The following is a 20,199-nucleotide window of genomic DNA, read 5'->3' on the forward strand; positions in this document are numbered from 1 at the left end:
TTTTTGGTTGCAGCCATCATTGTTGTTTGGCGGGCACAGGCTGGATTTGAACCCACCACCTTAGGTGTATGTGGCTGGAGCCTTAGCCACTTGAGCCACAGGCGTCAAGCCAGACAATGACCATTTTTTTTGAGGAAGATTTTTTTTTTCATGTAAAATGTAGTCTTCTATGTGTTATTCTACATAGTTAAATATTACATGCTCTTTTGACCATATCCAACCATTTTATTTGAAAATAATGCTGGATTTATGGTTGGCACCTGTGGCTCAAGGAGTGGGGTGCCAGCCCCATATGCTGGAGGTGGTGGGTTCAAACCCAGCCACGGCCAAAAACTGGGGGAAAAAAAAATAATACTGACTCGAGAGAAAGAAATTCTAGATTAATAAATAGCCAGATGTTCTGCCTTTGAGTTGAGTCTCAAGCAGACTAAGCGTAGCTTTCAAGTCTAGAGGCAAATCTTTATACTTCAAAAACATAGTTCAGCCACCTAACATAGTTCCTAATTTTTTGCATCCTGAGGATGCCTTTGTAACCATAGGCTCTTCTGCATGCATATTAAACCAGTGAGTTGTAATTTATAATTTACAAAGCTCTGTTTTCCAGTGCTTGGCCTTCATCAGCTGAAAAAGCGTGAATTTTCACCACCTTAAACTAAGGCTAGCCCCGAATACTGTTGTGACACCTCAACACATTCCACATGGGTGTGCCTTCCCCTTAAGGCAGGTTTCCCAGGTGCCACCCAGCTCTTATTTGTCTTGCATAGTTCTAATTCTTTCCAACCTTTATTTCACACAAAAGCAGCTCTGGTTAGACAGATTGGTTATTCTAGTTCCTGCTCATATTCAGAAAGAAGACACTTGGTCCTCTTGGCTTCTGACACTGAGATCCTACATTAGTTTGGCTGTAATAATGTGGTTGTTTACTGACTCAGTCTCGTCCCAAATCTTTTGCATTCTGGTTTGCACTCTTAAATCTTTTTTCCTCCAACGTCTCCAGTCTGCTGGCACCCTTACCCCTTGTGTTGACTACCCATAGGGTTTTCTCCAGGCTGGGGGAAAAATTCTGTCTCCTGCTGTCATCTCTATCCACTAGACCAGCGCTTCTCAGCCTGTGGGTTGCGACCCATAGGAACTGTATTAAAGGGTTGCGGCATTAGGAAGGTTGAAAACCACTGTAGAAGACTATTATTCCTTCCCTTCACTGTCAAACTTTAAGTCATTGTTGCCCCAACCACTGCTTCATTTTCTGTCTATACCTCCTTTCCTATGGCTTCTGTCCCTATAATTGGATTGAACTCTCTCTCAAAGGTTTCAGGGAAACCTATTTTTTTCCTTGCCAGCACCAACTTCACTTGTCCTTTCCCTGTTGCAGATTTCCTCTCATATGATTCTCCAGAGTGGTTTCCTCTCCACAGTCCCCATTTTTTTTTTTTTTTTTGATACAGTCTCACTATGTTGCCCTTAGTAGAGTGCTGTGGCATCACAGCTCACAGCAACTTCCAATTCTTGGGCTTAAGCGATTGTCTTGCCTCAGCCTCGTAAGTAGCTATGGGACTACAGGCACCTGCCACAAGGCCATGCTAATTTATTTTTGTTGTTGTTGTAGTTGTCATTATTGTTTGGGGGGGGGCCGGGCCAGGTTCTAACCCTCCAGCCCCCGTTCATGTGGCCAGCACCCTAGCCACTGAGCTACAGGCACCAAGCCCAGAGTCCCCATTTTGGTCCATGGAATCTGCAGTTTTTACTTCATTGACTCATGCTTCATCTTGCTTTCAAAATATCTCATATCCGCCCCTTTTCATTCCCATGGATACCTCCCCACTCCTAACTGGTTCCTTTGCATTTGGATCTACATGCTAGCCTCCTGGTTGCCCTTTGTCTAATCTGTCCTCACTGAAGTCTGCCCTGTACGCCACATGGATAATGTTACTAAAGCACAATTTTACTTTGTTATTTCTTTGCTGATAAGCTTCTAGGGCCCTTTGCCACATAGAAGATAAGTCCTAACTGCTCAGGCTGCCTCTTTGGAGCTTTCATAATATTTCCCCGGACTACTTAGCCAACCTTATCTCCTACCACTTCCAGATGCCAACTCTGCTCCTGCCAACTTGGTTTCTTTATTGCTTCCCAGGTGTTCAGTCTCACTTATATGCATGTGGTGTTTCCATTTTCCAGAAATCTTCCCCTCCCCAAATCCTTCTATACATTTTTCCAGAATGTATTCTTCCATGAAGTATAAACAACCTTTTATACTTCCGCAACCTTTCTAACTAACTCATCACATGCCCTTGCCCTTCAAAACATTTGTCTACATGCAAACACAATTCCTTTTTGTTTGTTTTTAGAGACAAGGTCTTGCTCTATTGCTCAGTCTGGAATGTGTGGTGCAATCTTAGCTCACTGCAGCCTGGGCTCACTGATCCCCCTGCCTCAGCAGCCTCCCTAAGTAGCTGGGACTTACAAGCATGCACAACCATACCCAGCTAATTTTTCTTTTCTTTTTTCCTTTAGTAGAGATGAGGTCTCACTACGTTGCCCACGCTGGTCCTAAACTCCTGACTTCAAGCAATCCTCCCAACTGTAGCCTCCCAGAATGTGGCAGCATGAGCCACTATGCCCAGCCCCATAATTTATTTTAAGATTACATTGCACACTCATTGCCAGACATTGCTACGTTTTATATTTCTGTATTCTGAATAAAGCTCTCATTTCCTTTTGACAAGCACTAGGGTGTGAACCACCTTTGCATGCTTCAAGAAGCCTAAGACATTGCTGAGTATATTGTAGGCCTTTAATACTTTCAAATGAAATGTGGTAGTGGTTTTTTTTAGAAGGCCTGAGAATAACCATTTGTGTTTTCTTCTCTACCTCCAGTCAAGTACCATCACGTGGGCAAACTGCTGAAGGAGGGTGAGGAGCCCACTGTGTACTCAGATGAGGAAGAACCAAAGGATGAGAAAGCTCGGAAAAATGATTAAAGCATTCAGTGGAAGCATATCTATTTTTGTATTTTGCAGAATCATTTGTAACATTCCAGTCTGTCTTTAAAACATGGTGATTTCAATATTTAGAAAAGTTTTGAACTTGTTGTAATTTTTTAATTAACATCACTAGTGACACTGAGAAAATTAACTTCTGTCTTAGAATGCATGAGATGTTTGTGTGTCACAAATCCAGAAGGTAAACTGCAGTGCTGTAATACAAATGTTAATACTGTTTTTCTTCTGTCTGTAGTTAGTACAGGCTGAATTAAATGTGTGTTGCCTGAGAGACAAGTAAGACTTGGATATTTCCCGAAACAGGTAAAAATGTTAGATGTACACTAAGACAGGATCAATGTTCAGTCATGATGTTCTCTCAAGACAGCAAATCCCGTCCCCCCCCCCAATTGACTTAACTGCATGATTTCTGTTTTATCTACCTCTAAAGCAAATCTGCAGTGTCCCAAAGGCTTTGATATTGATTAGAGAGAGCTGTCCTGTAACAAAATGAAATCTCATAGCTTGGCTCAGTTAGGAAAACATACTTAGTGGGTTTCTGGACTGCTGTGTCATCCTTGCTCTCACATGGACACCGAGACACCTCACAAGCACAGTCATCTACAGTTTGGATTAGAATAGGATATGAACACTTAAAAGAAAGCGTTGGAAAAAGCCAGCTGCTTATTCATGGTGGGGCCATGGTTATTTGACACGTTTGAACTGAGAGGGGCATACAGGTGTCTTGCTCTCCTGTGAGCCTTCATGCACACCCTCTGCGCAGTAAGGAAACAGTATGCGGCACTAGCCAAGTGGTTTTAAAGTAAAGCATATTCATAAGGTGACAGCTACTATGATGCTCCAAAACTATAGCCACTGCGAGAGTAGTAGTCAATTGTCTAGGTCTTTGATATCGCTCTTTTGGTTAACACTAAGCTTAAGTAGCCTATACAGTTGAACAAATTTGTAAAAGTATTATATGAACTACTAGTGAGGTTTCAGATTCTTGTAATTGTAGTTAGTCGTTGTATTTTCTCGTGAGCTGTGTTTAATGGTTTTACCTCAAATCGGAAAACAAAATGAAGTGCTTTGGTCAGTTAATAAAATGGTTTTACCCAGTATAGTATGGTGGCTTGTTTTCATTTTTTTTTTTAACTTTTATTCTCAGGAATCAGATGCAATCATTTTACTTTAGCTTAATATTTGGTTTTACTTTTATGTGTAGATCTTTTTGTATTCCGAAAGAAATAAAAGTACAAAACTTCATAGATATGTCACATCACAAACCAAATACCAGCTCATCCTGCTAAGAAATTAGTGAATTGAATTGTTTTTGTTTGTTCGTTCGTTTGTTTGTTTTGGTGACTTGTCAAATCCTGCCTCTAAGTAAGAACTTTCTAAACTATAAAAGGCAAGACCCTCCACCTTGAAAGCTATAGTAAGGTTATTAAAGGGTAATGTTACCCAAAGCATTGTCATTACCAAATGCTAAGAAAGGATTTTGTTGTTTTAATTTTAATGTATTGTCTTATCAGGAAAGTCTTACGAATCCTTATAGTAGCAAAATTAATTCACCTCATGTCAATGGAAGGATAGCAGATTTGCATGGGCGGTCAGACATATAAAAATGTTTTGTAATTTTAATGTTGAAATTGGCGGTTTTCTTAAGAAATGTACTCCCTGAACCAAAGAAAGCTCACAGGTTTCTATTTTTCATGTTATCACACCATATTCCAGGTATTTGTATTTTTCTTACAAAGCTTTTCTTTTAAATGTGTTCTTTCTCTTCACTAGGTTTCATTCAACAAGTATTCCAGTGCCTATTTTGTTCCAGGTAACCAGTTACACCTTATGCTTTGGGGGAAGTGGTGAGAGAAGAGAAGTTGAGCCACCTTTGCAGCCTGAAATCTCCCTTAGATGTGATTAGGCTAGTCCTTTTACAAAGTTAAACAGACTTGTCTGACGCCAAGAGGAAAACATCCAGAGCCTCCTTAAAGCTTCACTCCCAATAGCCTGATTCTCCTGTTGATTACATGTAAAGGGATATTACTATAAGGCAGGACTTTGGTCTGAAAACTTCTCAAATCCAGCTAGAATATACATAAGCCATATTATATAAAAGGTGCCATTCAAGATGGGTGGTTATTACAACTACCACACATCCAGTTCGGGGAGGAAGTGTCAGGTTAACATCTGTTCGCTACCTACCTGCTGTAATCCAAGCAGCTGCAAAGACTTTGTTTTCAATACTAGCATCTATGGCTCACAAGCAGCATTTGCCACGTGTTTTCAGTATCTGCCTATCTGGTTTCTCTGCATAATCCAACATTCACCTCAGAGGGCCAAATTGATGTAAATCCTAGATCCAAAACAAGCATCTGTACAGCTCTTTGAACCCAACAAAGACCCTTTCAGCTCCAAAGTGCCCAGATCTGTATCGTATAATTCTTGGAGGCAATTTTGCTATATATTTCATGTGAAAATACAGTAGTCTACTCTTGACTGATCAAAATTATTGAGGGCTTTAGCTTCACTGACCATACTCTCCATTCCACACCCACCCGATTATTTTTGGGTATTGTATAACTTTAACACTTCCATCCAGCGCTAAAGGGATGAAATGTGATTCCATGGAGTCAATTCTGCTACCTTTTGTTAGCATTGACAAAAGATGCTAAAGGGAGGATAATTTTAAATCTCAATATGGTTTCAGCTTATCCAAAATGAAAATAACACTCTAGTCCTCAGTTCCATGAGCTCTGACAGTCAGTTCCCACAAACTCACATCATAAATAGAAAAGATGTATAGAAATGCTATTAAAATTAGACATCTGTATTTGTTTTTTGAGACAAAGTTATTTTGTCACCGTTGGTAGAGTGCTGTGGCGTCACAGCTCACAGCAACCTCAAACTCTTGGGCTCAAGTGATCCTCTTGCCTCAGCCTCCCAAGTAGCTGGGACTACAGGTGCTGGCCACAATCCTGGCTAATTTTAGAGACCGGGGTCTTGCTCCAGCTCAGGCTGGTCTGGAACTCCTGAGCTCAGGCGATCCACCTGCTTTGGCCTCCCAGAGTGCTAGGACTACAGGGGTGAGCCACTGTACCCAGCCTAGACATCTGTATTTCTATAGAAAATGTCCCGGATGTGCAACATTCTGGGCAATACATGGGGTAAATGAACAAAGACCAGGATTCACTATGACAATTTTATTTTTAATATATCTAAAAATTAAATATTATTTCTCTAACAATGCGAATGAGAAAAAAAGACCAGCAACATTAGTGCAAAGCAGCATACTATAGGTAGGAATGCCCTCCCCCACGGAGTTATCAGCATTTATTTAAAAGTTAATTTTTCAAACAATTTTGCAACAAATGAAAATCCATTTGGTTCTTATTTTCAAAATTACCTGGTTACATGGCTTTCTACCTGAGAAATTCAAACAAATTGAACAGAAATACACTGACAGAGTTTTAGCTTGCTTACAGCACCATCAGCAGCACATACAAAGAAAAACATGAAAACACCTATTTAAAAGGACAAAGTTTAAAGTTCAGGCCCTTAGTAAGACATAGAAAAAAGGAGCAAATACTTTTGCACCACTTAAATAACAGCACAACAAAGAATAACAATGCTAATTAAGAAGGTGGCTACGATATTTTCACTTCTATTTCCTTATTAAGCCATTTCAATTGACAGGTACAGGAGAAGTTCTCTTCCTCACTTAAGGCCAACACACAAAAAAGGTTGACTCAAATCTATCATAGAATGCATTATCACAAGACATACAAAACTCCAGGCTTATACAGAAAGTAAACATAAAACCAGTATTTTTACTTTGTCTCAGGACAGTATTTAGCAAACGAGACCAAACTGTTATATAGAAATGACTTAGCACCAGTTCTATGATACAAAAAAAAAAAAAACAAAAAAAAACTGCACATGCTGTAGTCTGCAATTTATTCTTTATGTCTGATTACTGATCAGCAAATTGTTTCCATGCCTAGAAACTCCGCAAAGAAAAATTATCAGATGACAGAAGAAAGATTATTTTTTTTCAAAACAAGCTTAGCTTCTTTCCATTACAAATCTATAATGTTCTTTGCTTCAATGGCATGAAATGAAAAAATGAGTCAGGTTTTCACTGGAGGAGAATATTCCCTAAATGTTGAAAGTTATCTGACAAAATACAAGCTGTTAGTAGTTTAAAAGGCTACTCTGGACAACAGTACTTTGAACATTAATAGTCATTGCTAGTCCTTAGGAGAGAAGGCACTCGCCCTTTGAGCGACACGTTTTCAGATTTGACAAGCCAAACATAGTTTTGATGGTAGTATCACTGGCTTGAAAGTGAAATTGAACACAGGAGAGCCAACAAATCATGTTTTTTAAGAAATGATCTACTGTGTTACGTTCATTCTGAATTTTTGCACGTACTAACATACCTCTATTACAATGTGGTTAGAAGAGATAAGTGAATACACTTGTGGCTCTTACTTGAGATAAATGAGATTTTGTAGCCTCTTCAGGTACCAGTTCGCTAAGAGGCTGATAATAAACACATATCTGTGTGACATCATCCTGGGCACTCAACAATGACTGGCATTCTACCTGGCTCTACCAGCTGGTACTTTCCTACAGAATATCAAATGAAGAGTTTGAAATGAATCATGTCATGAAAGTGTTGCTTTCTACTGCTTCTGCGGATTAAAACCATCTTTTCCTGTTATACACAGTCTCTAAGGTTGATGTCTACAATTGCCAGGTCAGGTGTATCTTTATTGGGGAAAAATTAAAGGTAATCTACTGCCCCTGAGGTCCTAAATCCAATGTAAGGCAGAATGAATCAGCCGAGCTTTCTATAGAACATGCACTTGCACTAAGATGTAAGTCTTTTAAGAATCTATAAAACATCTTAATTTAAAAACACTTTAAGAAGTCCAAAACCAGTAGGTAAAAAGATAAATTGCTTATGTTAAGAATTTATAAATCCTACACAACAATTTTTTTCCCAGCTAGAAAACTAAGCTTTCCCCTCTACTCTTCTTAACCATGGCCTTATTGAGGATTGAGGAGGCACTTTTTACTGTTTTATAAAAGTCAGTTTGGAAGTATTCAGTGACTTTTTACAAATTGATGTCACCCCACCCTGAGTGAAAGGATTACATAACCTAAAATGGAATACCATCGAGTCCTTTCTTCCCAAGTGCCATTTTTGCTGCCCCAGGATCATTCACTATTTCCTTTGCAAATCCCACTGCTATCTTATCCCTTCAGTCCTGCTGCTTTTCTAGAATGGAAAGACATGGGGTTCTGAAAAAAAAAAACAGCTTAATGGTCCCTTCCCCGTACAAACCTCAAAGGACAGTATGAGCCACTTTTAGATTCTTTTTCCAAGACTTTGTCTCTAAAAAGACAACTCTTTGAGTACTATCAACATAGTAATAATATAAATTTCCTCCTGGTGGGGGCTCTTTCATGTCATGAAGAAATCTATCATACATTCTAGGTGTCATCTCTCTTACCTGTAATTATTTATAAATAAAACTCAAGAAAGGTTGTTGCCACATAATTGTGTTTCTGAGCAAATCAAAGAACAGGCAAAAAGTTGCTTATTTGTTCACTGTTGTCCTCTTGGAAGAGAAATGATACTAAATGGCGATGTCATGACAGCTGAAGAGCCATAGAGGGCTGTCTCAAACTCTCTCGATGTTCCTTCCCCGGCATCAAATTTCAGTTTCATTTGAACTGTAAAAAGGCCTGTCCTTGGATCACGAAGTTTTGCAAGCAGTGTTTTTACCAAGCTTCAGCATCGGGATGTTTTTTATTTCCAAAGCTTGCCAACACACCTAGAGTCATTTCAATCTATTCTTTAAACTTTGGCAAGAGAAACAGGTTTTGTATTTGACCCCGCTCTGGCTTTTAAACGCTGCTCTCCTGTCCTGTACTTGCTAACTACAGTGGCTATATTTGGTTTTAACTTTTCTTCTTGCAACATGTTTATTGTAAATAAGCTTGTTCTTGATCTAAGTGGCTGTCAAAACATAAAGAACCCGTGTAGTTGTTTCCTAAATAGCTTCCATAGTCCACATGCTCCTGACTGTCATGTCGAACATAATAACCGTCAGAATTGAGCATGAAATCTTCAGAATTCTCATGCCTTTTAAATTTTCTCACTTCCTGGTTACCTTCTGACTGCCACAAAGTCTCTCCGCTGGTGGGAAAATCACACAGATAGAAAGCATTAGCACTTTTTAATGATGGCATTGGCACACTAGAGGGTCTATAGTTCACTTTCTGGTCAAATGAATGACCACTAAGCCGCCTCTTCTTTCTTGTAATGTTCTCAATTGGGTTACTGGAACTGTGTTCATGGTAGTAGCCTTCATCGAACAAGTAGGTGGGGGCTAGTTTTTCCCTCTTTTTGCTGTTCTTTTCATCTCTAGTGAAGTTGCTTTCACCCTCGAGTTCATAGAGTTCATACTTAGCCTTCTTTCCTGGTACCCTAAGCTTGTGTTTAGAGTAGTTTTCCTCATCATCATGTTTCCCCTCGGGAGAGACGGTCTCCTGACTTGACCTAGTTGCCTGTTCGCAAGTGATGATTTCATGAGCGTCAAGAGGTCCTTTTTCTGGGGAGCCGTGACACGTGGCCACCGGTTCATCTTTCTCCTCTTTGTTTACACTAAGCGTTTCGCTGAAGCATTCAGAATCACTGCTAATTTCCTCTAAGAAATCTGTCAACTGCAGATCTGAGCATACTGACCTGTAGGGTGAGGACACTTGGCTTTTCCCTGTGGATGCGAAATCTTCGACATGGTAAGTGTGAGTCTTTTCTAACAGATGGCTATTGACAACAGCTGGGGACAACAGCTGATCACCAGCTTCACTAGCTGTGTCCCTGCAATGATTTTCAAATCCGTAAGTACATTCTTTGTCATCATCCATTTCTCCTCCCTTTTGTGGGGTATGCTCAGGATCTTGAGTACAAATCTCTGACCAGTAATCATCTTCGTGAACCTCCTCGCTCCCTTCCAGGTTTTGCATTTGACTCAAATTGGTTGAGTGATGGCCACGCTTTCTCAAATGAATCTGAAATCCACTTCCTTTCTCATAGACATCCCTCTGCCACTGACATTCGTCTGTTATGGGACTTGGTTCTAGGTAGATACGAGCATATCTTGGAGTTTCATAATAGTTTAGCAGATAGTCAATGAATTCATCTGTTTCATAGATTTTATGTTTCCTTCCACCTTCTCTCTCAGGTAATGGAGAAGAATAGGATTTATTAGGACTGTGGTGGTCCTCTTTCTCAAGAGACCGACCTTGAATCATTGCAGCCTCTGAGGAATTCTGATCACAAGCCAAACTTTGGTTGTATCCATCATCAGTTAATAACTTTCCAGTGCTCTCTTTTCTAGTTGAATATCTTAATTTCTTTTTCCTAAGGCGTTGGGAAGATTTATGTAAGCGAGACCTCATTCTTTTCTTCATTTTTTGTTTTCGTTTATTGCCTAACTTGGCATCCTGAGGTTTTGGCATTTCCTCTGGACTTTGAAGATGCTGAGGGCTTAACTCTCCTTCCTCCAAAGTTTCCGATGTGTTCCCTGGATCAGGATTAACTTTGGCGCCTGTAACATCGCCCTCCTGTGGGCTAGACTGAGTGGGTTCCTTGAAAGAAAAAGGTTAAAAATTTCACATGAAAAACTAAACATTAAGAAATTCCAAAGAAAGTTGGGCTTTCTGACATTGTTCTGAAGAAACTTCTGATACCTGGGATAGACCCAAACAGGGAAGAATAAGGAATTAGAAGTAAAGAAATAGAAGGTACAGTATGAAATGTTTTAGTCTAATAGGAGCTGCTTTCACTAGGTCTGTGTCCATGCTATGTCAGAAGGCACCACACTGAATGGCCTTCAAAGCACAAATTCTTTATTATTTGTTCAAAGGTCAATGTTCAGGCATTGTGCTAGGAGCTGGAGATACAGTGAAGAAGAAGAAACGCTCTCTATAGCCCTCTCCCAAATCCTACTACAAGAAAAGACAGAGGGAGGGAGATGTGCCTAAAAGGGCCAACAGGCTTAAAAGATAAACTGTCTTTCCATTTAACTTCCAGCCTCTTCCGATGGATTGCAGGTGAGGATGTCTCTGGGTTGCCCTGCCCTATCCCCACTCAGTAAGAAGACAGTTAGCACATGTGGCTGTGACCATGGTTCTGTGGTCGTCTATGTGGTGCTGTCTGCTCTGCACAACCACAGAGCAGGTAAAAGGGGCAGCCCATGGCTCGAGGGTTTGTGCTATGCACCCACTGCCACCTGACACACACCAGAGCACAGTGCCTGCTCCTTACCTGGGATCGGAACTTGGGGACTGCATAATTAGTATAAATACTAATAGTGCCAAGACTCAGACACCACACACACTGAAAGAGATAAATGCTTTAGAAGGAGTCACCCTCGGCAGTCATTAGAGTAAACTAAAAAAAGATCCAGTTAGCCTTATCATAAATGTAAATAGGAGCTTTTTCTTTTTTTTTTTTTTTTGAGACAGAGCCTCAAGCTATCCCCCTAGGTAGAGTGCCATGGCATTACAGCTCACAGCAACCTCCAACTCCTGGGCTCAAGCGAGTCTCATGCCTCAGCCTCCCAAGTAGCTGGGACCACAGGCGCCCGCCACAACGCCCGGCTATTTTTTGGTTGCAGCCGTCATTGTTGTTTGGCGGGTCCGGGCTGGGGATTCGAACCCGCCACCTTAGGTGTACGTGGCTGGCGCCTTAGCCGGGTGAGCTATAGGCGCCGAGCCAGGAGCTTTTTCTAATCCTGATTTCACTAAGTTTGATAATTCACACTGAGAAAAGCAGCCAAGACTGCAAACATACATAAAATTAACTATTTAATCCTAGTAGCATTTAGTGTTCATATTTAAAAAGAGTGCATGTGGAATTTTATTTATTATGTTTTTTGTCTCTCTCTCTCTCTCTTTTTTTTTTTTTTTTTTTTGGAGACAGTGTCTCACTCTGTCGCCCTGGATAGAGTGCTATGGCTTCATCATAGCTCAAAGCAACCTCAGTCTCTTGGGCTCAAGTGATCCTCTTGGTTCAGCCTCCTGACTAGCTGGGACTACAGGCATCTGGGAAGATATCTAGCTCGTTTTGGGGGGTGGGTTTGTTTGTTTTAGTAGAAATGGGTGGGATCTCACCCTTGCTCAGGCTGGTCTCAAATTCCTAAGCTCCCCACCTTGGCCTCTCAGAGTGCTAGGACTGTAGGCATGAGCCACCGTGCCTAGCCCTTTCTGGGTTTTAATCCAGGACTTCTGCTAAGTCTGTCAATTCTTAGGTGTTCCCAAAGAAGAAAAACCTTTCAAAACTGAAACTCTACAAACAAAACAATTGTTCTATGAGCTGACAGATTCCTTATCAAATAGTTTTAAAACTAGAGTAACAAGAGCTTGCCACAAGGCCCGTTAAGGCTCTTCCCTCTCGTCCAAGCCTTTAGAATGGATAAGTAAAGTTTAAAGAAGACTACAAACCTAACACCCACAACACCCACTGATTTCCCCTGGCAATGTCTTGTTACATCCATTAGGAACTTAGGAACGTAAATAAGGTAGCTCAGTGAGTAGGGCGCTGGCGCATACACCAAGGCTGGCGGGTTCGAACCCAGCGTGGGTCAGCTAAAACAACAATGACAACTGCAACAACAAAAAATAGCTGGTGTTGTAGTGGGCACCTGTAGTCCCAGCTACTTGGGAGGCTAAGGCAAGAGAATCACTTAAGCCCAAGAGTTTGAGGTTGCTGTGAGCTGTGTCGCCATAGCACTCTATCCAGGGTGACATAGTGAGACACTGTCTCAAAAAAAAAAAAAAAAAAGAAACATAAATAAACTAGCTAAATTGCTCAGGGGAATACCATCCTGCAGTTTAGAAACACAAAGTATACGCATTAGATGGCAGGGTTGGGACACAATTCCTTTATGGATTAAGGAACACATAGATATCCTTATTGTAAGTCCTCTATTGGGTTGACAGAGATCAGCCTATTTATAAAAACCCCAATGAACAAAACAAGTGTTCTGTGGAGTCAATTTTCAAGAGGCCCCTGCTTAAATGTGGAGGTAATTTTTTTTTGAGACAGTCTCACTTTGTCACCCTCAGTAGAGTGCTGTGATGTCACAGCTCACAGCAACCTCAAACTCTTGGGCTCAAGTGGTCCTCCTGCCTCAGCCTCCCAAAGTAGCTGGAATGACTACAGGTGCCCACCACAACGCCTGGCTACTTCTAGAGATGGGGTCTCGCTCTTGCTCAGGCTAGACTTGAACCTGTGAGCTGAGGCAATCCACCTGCCCTGGCCTTCCAGAGTGCTGGGATTACAGGCGTGAGCTACCCTACCAGGCCTGAGGTAATGTTTCAGAAAGGTTAGTACCTACTGAGATGGAAGAACAAGTGAGAAAGAGCCTTACTGAAATTTTTCTAAGAAGTACCCGAAGCAAGCGAAGAGCCTCAACCCGCCTCTGAGCCAGCAGGTATTTCCGTCCCTCCCATTCCTCTGATGAGTCTGGCTCCTGTGGTTCCTCGGCTTTGGCTTTGTTCTTCGGTTTCCTCTGCCGGTGTCTGTTCCTTTCCTTCAGGGCTTGCTTTCTGACCCTGGCCTTCCTCCTCTTTTCCTGGGCTTTCTTCTCATCTTTTCTTCTCCTGTTCAATCATTAGGATGAAACCATTCAGAAAGTATTTATTAGGCATTGATTGGATCGCCTCCTCACTCCTTCCCCCTGCCAGCGGAGGACAGATAGCTAGGTTTCCAGGGATCTACCACAACCCCAGGGACCAGCATAGACCACTTGTGACAAAACAACATTGTTAAACATTAGTCAAGGGAGAAAGACACTTTGTCAGCCAAACAGAAGCATGTAAAGGAGACCTTACGTGGAGATAGAGCATCAAAAAAAAAAAAAAAGCCTACATAATTCAAAAGCGGGACCGCTAGCCCTAGCTTTCTCAAACCACAGGCAGGAAACTACAGGATCCAGCTTTCACAGAGATGACCTGTTTTGCTTATGAACAAAACCTCTTGTGAGTTGTTTTCATATGGGCAAATAAAGAGTCAAGGCACTCAAAATCTTCAAGATGAGAACTGGTCTTTGGCACATATTAACACAGCATATCATCAGAAAAGCTTACCGGCTTATAAGAATATGGGCATTTGTTTCCTGCTATTTTCTAAAAGTCAAAACTTTCAGTTAGACCTATATGGGAATGTGGGGAGTGAAAAAGAAGAGACAATTACCAGAGTCAGAATTTGCCAAAAGTGGCAGTGCCCGTAGCTCAGTGCTTAGGGCACTGGCCACATACACAGAGGTTGGCAGGGTTCGAACCCAGCCTGGGCCTGCCAAACAACAATGACAACTGTAACAACAGAATAGCCAAGCGTTGTGCCAGGCACCTGTGGTCCCAGCTACTTGGGAGGCTTGAGCAAGAGAATTGCATAAGCCCAAGAGTCTGAGGTTGCTGTGAGCTGTGACACCACCGCACTCTACCAAAGGCAACAGCTTGAGCCTGTCTCAAAAAAAAAAAAAATTTGCCAAAATCCAGACGATCTTAATTGGATGTTCAGCTAGAATTTTGAGGGGAACGATTTCTTTACTGGGCTCAAGCTCTGGCCAAATTTCACAGATAATGTAGAGCCTCAAGTAACTCCTATCACCCTACCAGCCAAAAAAGTGAGGGACACATGGACAGGTACTCTTTATCTCCTTTTTTGAAAGGCTACAATTTACATGAAAGATGGGAAGAATAAATAAGCATGAGGAGGGGCCAAAATATAAAATTGGTTTTCAGAGCCCTATAGTTTTGGCCCATCTGTAGGCCAGGTTGGCAGACCTTTGGCAATCCAAGAGCCCCTTCTAGGCCCAAAACTTTAAATTGGGAGACAATGATAAGCTCAAAAATAAATATAGAGGCCCCTTAGAATCACACGTACTTTAAGTGAGCAAGACAAATGATCCCAACAAAGCCACGCCTTCTTGCCTAAGGGTTAGTTTGATTATTGACTATTTTATAGAAGAAGAAACTCTTTTCCAGATCTAATTTTTTTAAATGTTAAATTGGTAGGCCAAGTAATATTGGTACATTTTAGGTAAATTGGTAAAATTTTTAATTTGGCAGGCTAGGGTTTTCATTATAAAAGTTCCTGGTCCTTTTTCTTTAAAAAAAAAAAAAAATCATTTCTTTCCAGATATCTAAATGTCTTTAGTCCCATTATTCCTCATTATTCATTCTCCCTGACAAATATATTTTATGGTCTCCCTCTGTCACCCAGGCTAGAGCACAGTGGCACGATCATAGCTCACCGCTGCTTTAAACTCCTGGGCTCAAGTGATTCCCCCAGCTCAGTTTCCTGAGTAGCTGAAACTGTACGTGTACACCACCATGCCCAGCTAGACAGACATAATTTTTGAAGTCTCTGGTTTTCAACTGTTTGTCATTTTGATTTTGTAACAGCACAGTCAAAAGACTATAGACTTCGGTGGAGCTTTTCAATCTGTGCCAATTCTTGGCGCCCCCCACCTCAATGTTATCTATCAAGTCTAGCCCTTCACCCAAAGAGATTAATCCATAAGTCAAAAGAAAAAGAACCTTCTTCGCTGAAGTTGTTCTACACACCTTTCAGCCACTTCCTCTTCTCTTTTCTTTTCCTTTTTTCTTTCTTCCTCCAGCTCTTGCAATTTTAGCCTCTCCTGATTTCTTTTCCTTATAGCTCCTTCACTGAAGTGTTTGGTTGTATCAAACATCACCTGCCCCAAAACAATTCAAAGTTTCATTAGAAAAGTTTTCTAGCCACCTGGGCGTGTCCCAAGGCCAGACAGAGAAAACTAAGATGATGCGAGGCAATTCAAAACCAAATGAATTCTAAATGTCCTCTCTGCATCCCAGTAGCCCTGCTGTGTCACTGCCTCTCAGCTGCTGACAGAATAATACTGTAGGCTCCAGGATTCTTCTATGGCAGAACCCTTGAATAAGTATATCAAGTCCTCACCTTAACTTTATACAACTTTGTTTATCAATCATACTTCAATAGAGCTATTTAAAAAAAAAAAAAAACTTTGAGGGGTTTACATATAGTCATCGACAGCATCGCAGTGCCATTATAGGCACAGGCTAAGGGATGTGACTATATTACCTTCGCTTTGTTATAAAGATCAACTGAGTTGATTTTTTTTTTAGTCACCAGAGATAAAAATAGTCAGAAAATGTGTATGGGGGAAGGAGGAAGCAGAGATGCAAGAAAACTGACCTCGGGAGATATAATGCCCGACTCTTGTGATTTATTAGAGTATTTTTCAAATCTTGACATAATGCGAAAGTCAGATGGCGTCACTACAAAATTGATGAGCTTAAAAAAATAAAAGGAGGCCGAAGAAGCTATTTGCGTACATCTAAGAACGCTAAACAAATTCATGATCATGGTTAGCTTTGAGAGGAGAGAGGGTAATGTGACCAAGGATAAGCACATGCAGGCAGAGTGGGCTCTCATTTACCAGTCATGTTTTATTTTTACGTTGAGTAGTGCTGTGTGGGTGGTCATTATAGCATTTGCTATATCTTTTGTCTGAATGAATAGCATATGATTTAAATATACTCATTTTTGGTGTGTTCCCACCTAATGGGCACAATGTAAGCGTATACGGCACACCTCCTGGGTGCAGGACACAACTACAAACAGGGACTTTAGCCAACAAACGCAGACACTGGGCTCAGTGCCTGTGGCTCAAGTGACTAAGGCGCCAGCCACATACACCTAAGGTAGAGGGTTCGAGTCTAGCCTGGGCCACCAAACAACAATGACGGTTGCAACCAAAAAATAGCCAGGTGTTGTGGCGGGCACCTGTGGTCCCAGCTACTTGAGAGGCTGAGGCAGGAGACTCGCTTGAGTCCAGGAGTTGGAGGTTGCTGTGAGCTGTGATGCCACAGCACTCTACCTGGGGGACAGCTTGAGGTTCTGTCTCAAAGAAAAAAAAATGCAGACATTGTAACTGAATCATTTGTACCCTCAATCTGAAATTAAAAAATAAAAGGCATTTGCGCCAGATAACAATAAAAATAAATAAATATATATATATAGATATTCCTTTTAATGTAAGTAGCCACACACAAATACATACGGGCATGTACCTGTGCACGTGCGCACACGCACACACACACACTTATACACTGGAAGCTGGAAGGCCAAACTCATGCTAAAGACTGATGTCAAGACGAAGGAGGGTTTAGTCACATCTTTTCCACTGCTGGGTTAAAACTTCAAAAAGGAGATGACCAAAGCCTGCAGACACCAGTGAAGCAACATGACTGGATAGACAGGCTGACTTAGGAAGAAAAGGATCCAAGTTTCTTAGGATTAAGTTTTAGCAACTTACCTGACAGGCATCCTGAAAAGGTAAGTTGTGACCCCAGGAGTAAAGAGGGGAAAAAGTGCTCTCTGTGTGCTTTCAAACTGTGTGGATTCCTCTCTCTCTCAGGAACTTGTCAAATATAATAAGCATATAAGGTAATTCCACAGGGGGTCACAATGAATTCTTTTAATGCCCTCAAGAAGTTGAGACAGAGCCCCAGTTTATAACAACCATCACTTTAAAATCACAGCTGGCAGGATGCCTGATAGTGTAAGAATAGAGTGTTCAAACCAGGATTCTTTTTCTTCCTAAACATCATTTTATTAAAGACAACACAGTCTTTTATGCTAGCAATTGATCAGAGCCTTTTAGGGGCTAAGGAAATTTATTCTAAATGCTTCCTTCCAGCTTTTATTTAGGACCACCTGAACAGTGGAAAATGAACGAAACTCTGGCTACTTACCTTAATGTTACATGCTAGAGCTTTCCCATCATCTCCTTTAAGCATCAGTTTCATTCCTCGAAGGGACTCCATGGCTTTTACAAAATCAGTTGACTCCTGGTACTGTATGAAGGCCTCAAAAGTCTGCAAACCAAAGTTAAAGCCCCCAAAGCTCCCACCCGTCATCACTTCTCTGTAGGGGTCAAGCATAGGGATATCCACATTCTTGATCTTCCCAAAACTTTCAAAAACAACCCGAAGGATTTCTTCACACGGCTTCTCCCCACTGGAACCTTTAGGTGCAAACCATTTGCAGGGTAAGCCTTCAAAATATATAGAATCTGGGCTTTTATCGTGGTTTTGCTCTTCTGCCTCATCAATCAACAAGGCCTCTTTGTCCTTGGGGAAGTGTTCCCACTCTCCCTGGGCATCTGTGACCACTACTTTTAAGTCTGTTTTCAAGCCATTTAGCTTGATGATCTTCCCATGTAATTTCGCCTTCAGGATCTGAACCAAACTTCGGTTTTCAGCCTCACCTTCAAATCGGATAAAGTCCTTTGTACTCTTGGAGAGCCGAACTGTGGTGAACTGGTCTGGGCAAATCAAGCTCTTCAGCTGATCAAGAACCTCCCAGTTAGAGAAGGGCCTCACAGGTTCAAGACTCTCTGGTAGCAAAACATTGATCATCAGTTTTGCTATGGGCTTGAGGTAAAGGTGCTGAGCTGCACAGAGCTCTGTTGCCTCTGAGTTATCATACACCACCGTGACCGTCATGTTGTCTTCAGAATACCTTAGAGGGTAAAAGAGAAAATTTTGATACAAATTTAGCAACACACAAGATTGAGATTGGGAAATGGTGCTAGCATTGCTGGAATTAGGTCAAGTTTGATAGGAGAAAGTATACCGTGGGTAGAATGAATACCTTACAACTCCTAGAACTAAGTGATTACAGCACGGTTGTACAAAAAAGTCAATAGCTGTCCCATATACCAACAATGGACAAGTACAGTTTGAAATTTAAGGCTCAGCACCCATAGCTCAGTGGTTAGGGTGCTGGCCACATATACTGGGGCTGGTGGGTTCAAACTCAGCCAAGGCCTGCTAAACAATAACAAAAAGTAGCTGGGCATTGTGGCAGGCGCCAGTAGCCCCAGCTACTTGAGAGACTGAAGCAAGGGAATCACCTAAGCCCAAGAGTTTGAGGTTGCTGTGAGCTGTGAGCACTCTACAGAGTGCAGCAGCACTCTACAGAGGGTGATAAAATGAGACTCTGTTACCAAAAAAAAAAAAAAAAAAGAAAAGAAATTTAAAACTCAATACCATTTACATGAACACAAAAAATAATGAAATACATATAAATCTAAATATGTGTAAGAGTTATACAAGGAAAACTATAAAACTCTAATAAAGGACATCAAAAAAGAACTAAATAAGTGGTCCATGAATAAGAAGAGTCAAGATGTTGGTTCTTTCCCACTTGATCTGTAGATTCAAAGTAATTGCAATCAAAATCTCGGCTAGTTATTTTGTCAATATTGACAAACTGATTCTAAAGTTTGCTTGGAGAGGAAAAAGACCCAGAATAACCAGTTTAATATTGAAGGAGAAGAACAGAGTTGGAAGACTGACACTATCCAACTTCAAGACTTATTGTAAAGCTACAGTAATCAAGACAGTGTGGTACTGGCAAAAGAACAGACAAATGGATCAATGGAACAGAATAGAGTGCCCAGAAATAGGCCCACATACATCAACTGATCTTTGAAAAAAAATGAGCAAAGTCAATAAAATGGACCAAAAATAGTCTTTTCAACAAATGATTCTGGAACAATTGGACATCCACATGACCTTGGGTATAGTGATGACTTTTTAGATGCAACACTAAAGTCACTATCCATAAAAGAAATAACTGACAAGCCCAACTTTGTTAAAATTTAAAACTTTTGGCACGGCGCCTGTGGCTCAAGTGGCTAAGGCGCCAGCCACATACACCTAAGGTGGCGGGTTGGAATCCAGCCCGGACCCGCCAAACAACGACAGCTGCAACCAAACAAAAATAGCCAGGCGTTGTGGCGGGCGCCTGTGGTCCCAGCTACTTGGGAGGCTGAGGCAGGAGACTCGCTTGAGCCCAGGAGTTGGAGGTTGCTGTGAGCTGTGGTGCCACGGCACTCTCCCCAGGGGTATAGCTTGAGGCTCTGTCTCAAAAAAAAAAAATTTAAAACTTTTGAGAGTTGAATACGACCTGTCTCCCCTGCTGCAAGAACCCATTGCAGTGGTCCCTCTCCCTATCTCTGTGGCTCCCTGTGAATAAAGTCTTACTATTTTAAAAATAAATAAATAAAACTTCTGATTTGCAAAAGACAGTGTCAAGAGAATGAAAAGATTAGGTACAGAC

At 41.3% G+C, this 20,199-nt stretch overlaps 2 protein-coding genes across 2 annotated transcripts in view; one reads left to right on the forward strand and one right to left on the reverse strand.

Moving 5' to 3' along the window:
• The window catches only part of PGRMC1 (progesterone receptor membrane component 1), a 9,143-nt gene extending 5,044 nt beyond the window's left edge, over positions 1-4,099 (forward strand). Inside the window, exon 3 of the mRNA XM_003796992.3 lies at positions 2,875-4,099. Within this exon, the coding sequence (XP_003797040.1) occupies positions 2,875-2,978 (104 nt within the window). The 3' untranslated portion in view covers positions 2,979-4,099. The remainder of the gene's footprint in view (positions 1-2,874) is intronic.
• Positions 4,100-8,241: 4,142 nt separating this feature from the next.
• Positions 8,242-18,578, reverse strand: LOC100957248 (A-kinase anchor protein 17B). Its single transcript, XM_003797034.2, has 4 exons — positions 17,826-18,578; positions 15,633-15,763; positions 13,433-13,664; positions 8,242-10,646 (listed from the first exon to the last, which is right to left on the reverse strand). The coding sequence occupies exons 1-4, from the start codon at positions 18,576-18,578 to the stop codon at positions 8,979-8,981; spliced, it is 2,784 nt and encodes a 927-aa protein (XP_003797082.1). The 3' UTR covers positions 8,242-8,978.
• Positions 18,579-20,199: the final 1,621 nt, after the last annotated feature.

This window comes from Otolemur garnettii, unplaced genomic scaffold (genome assembly GCF_000181295.1).
Source record: "Otolemur garnettii isolate 467f Iridium unplaced genomic scaffold, OtoGar3 scaffold00110, whole genome shotgun sequence".
Taxonomy (NCBI): Eukaryota; Metazoa; Chordata; class Mammalia; order Primates; family Galagidae; genus Otolemur; species Otolemur garnettii.

Coding starts and splice junctions, on each gene's coding strand:
- LOC100957248 (XM_003797034.2), bottom strand. CDS start 18,578: ATGACGGTCACGGTGGTGTATGATAACTCAGAGGCAACAGAGCTCTGT. Junction 15,764..17,825: donor CTCTAGCATGTAACATTAAG/GTAAGTAGCCAG, acceptor GTTTTGGGGCAG/GTGATGTTTGATACAACCAA. Junction 13,665..15,632: donor GAAGAGGAAGTGGCTGAAAG/GTGTGTAGAACA, acceptor ATGATTGAACAG/GAGAAGAAAAGATGAGAAGA.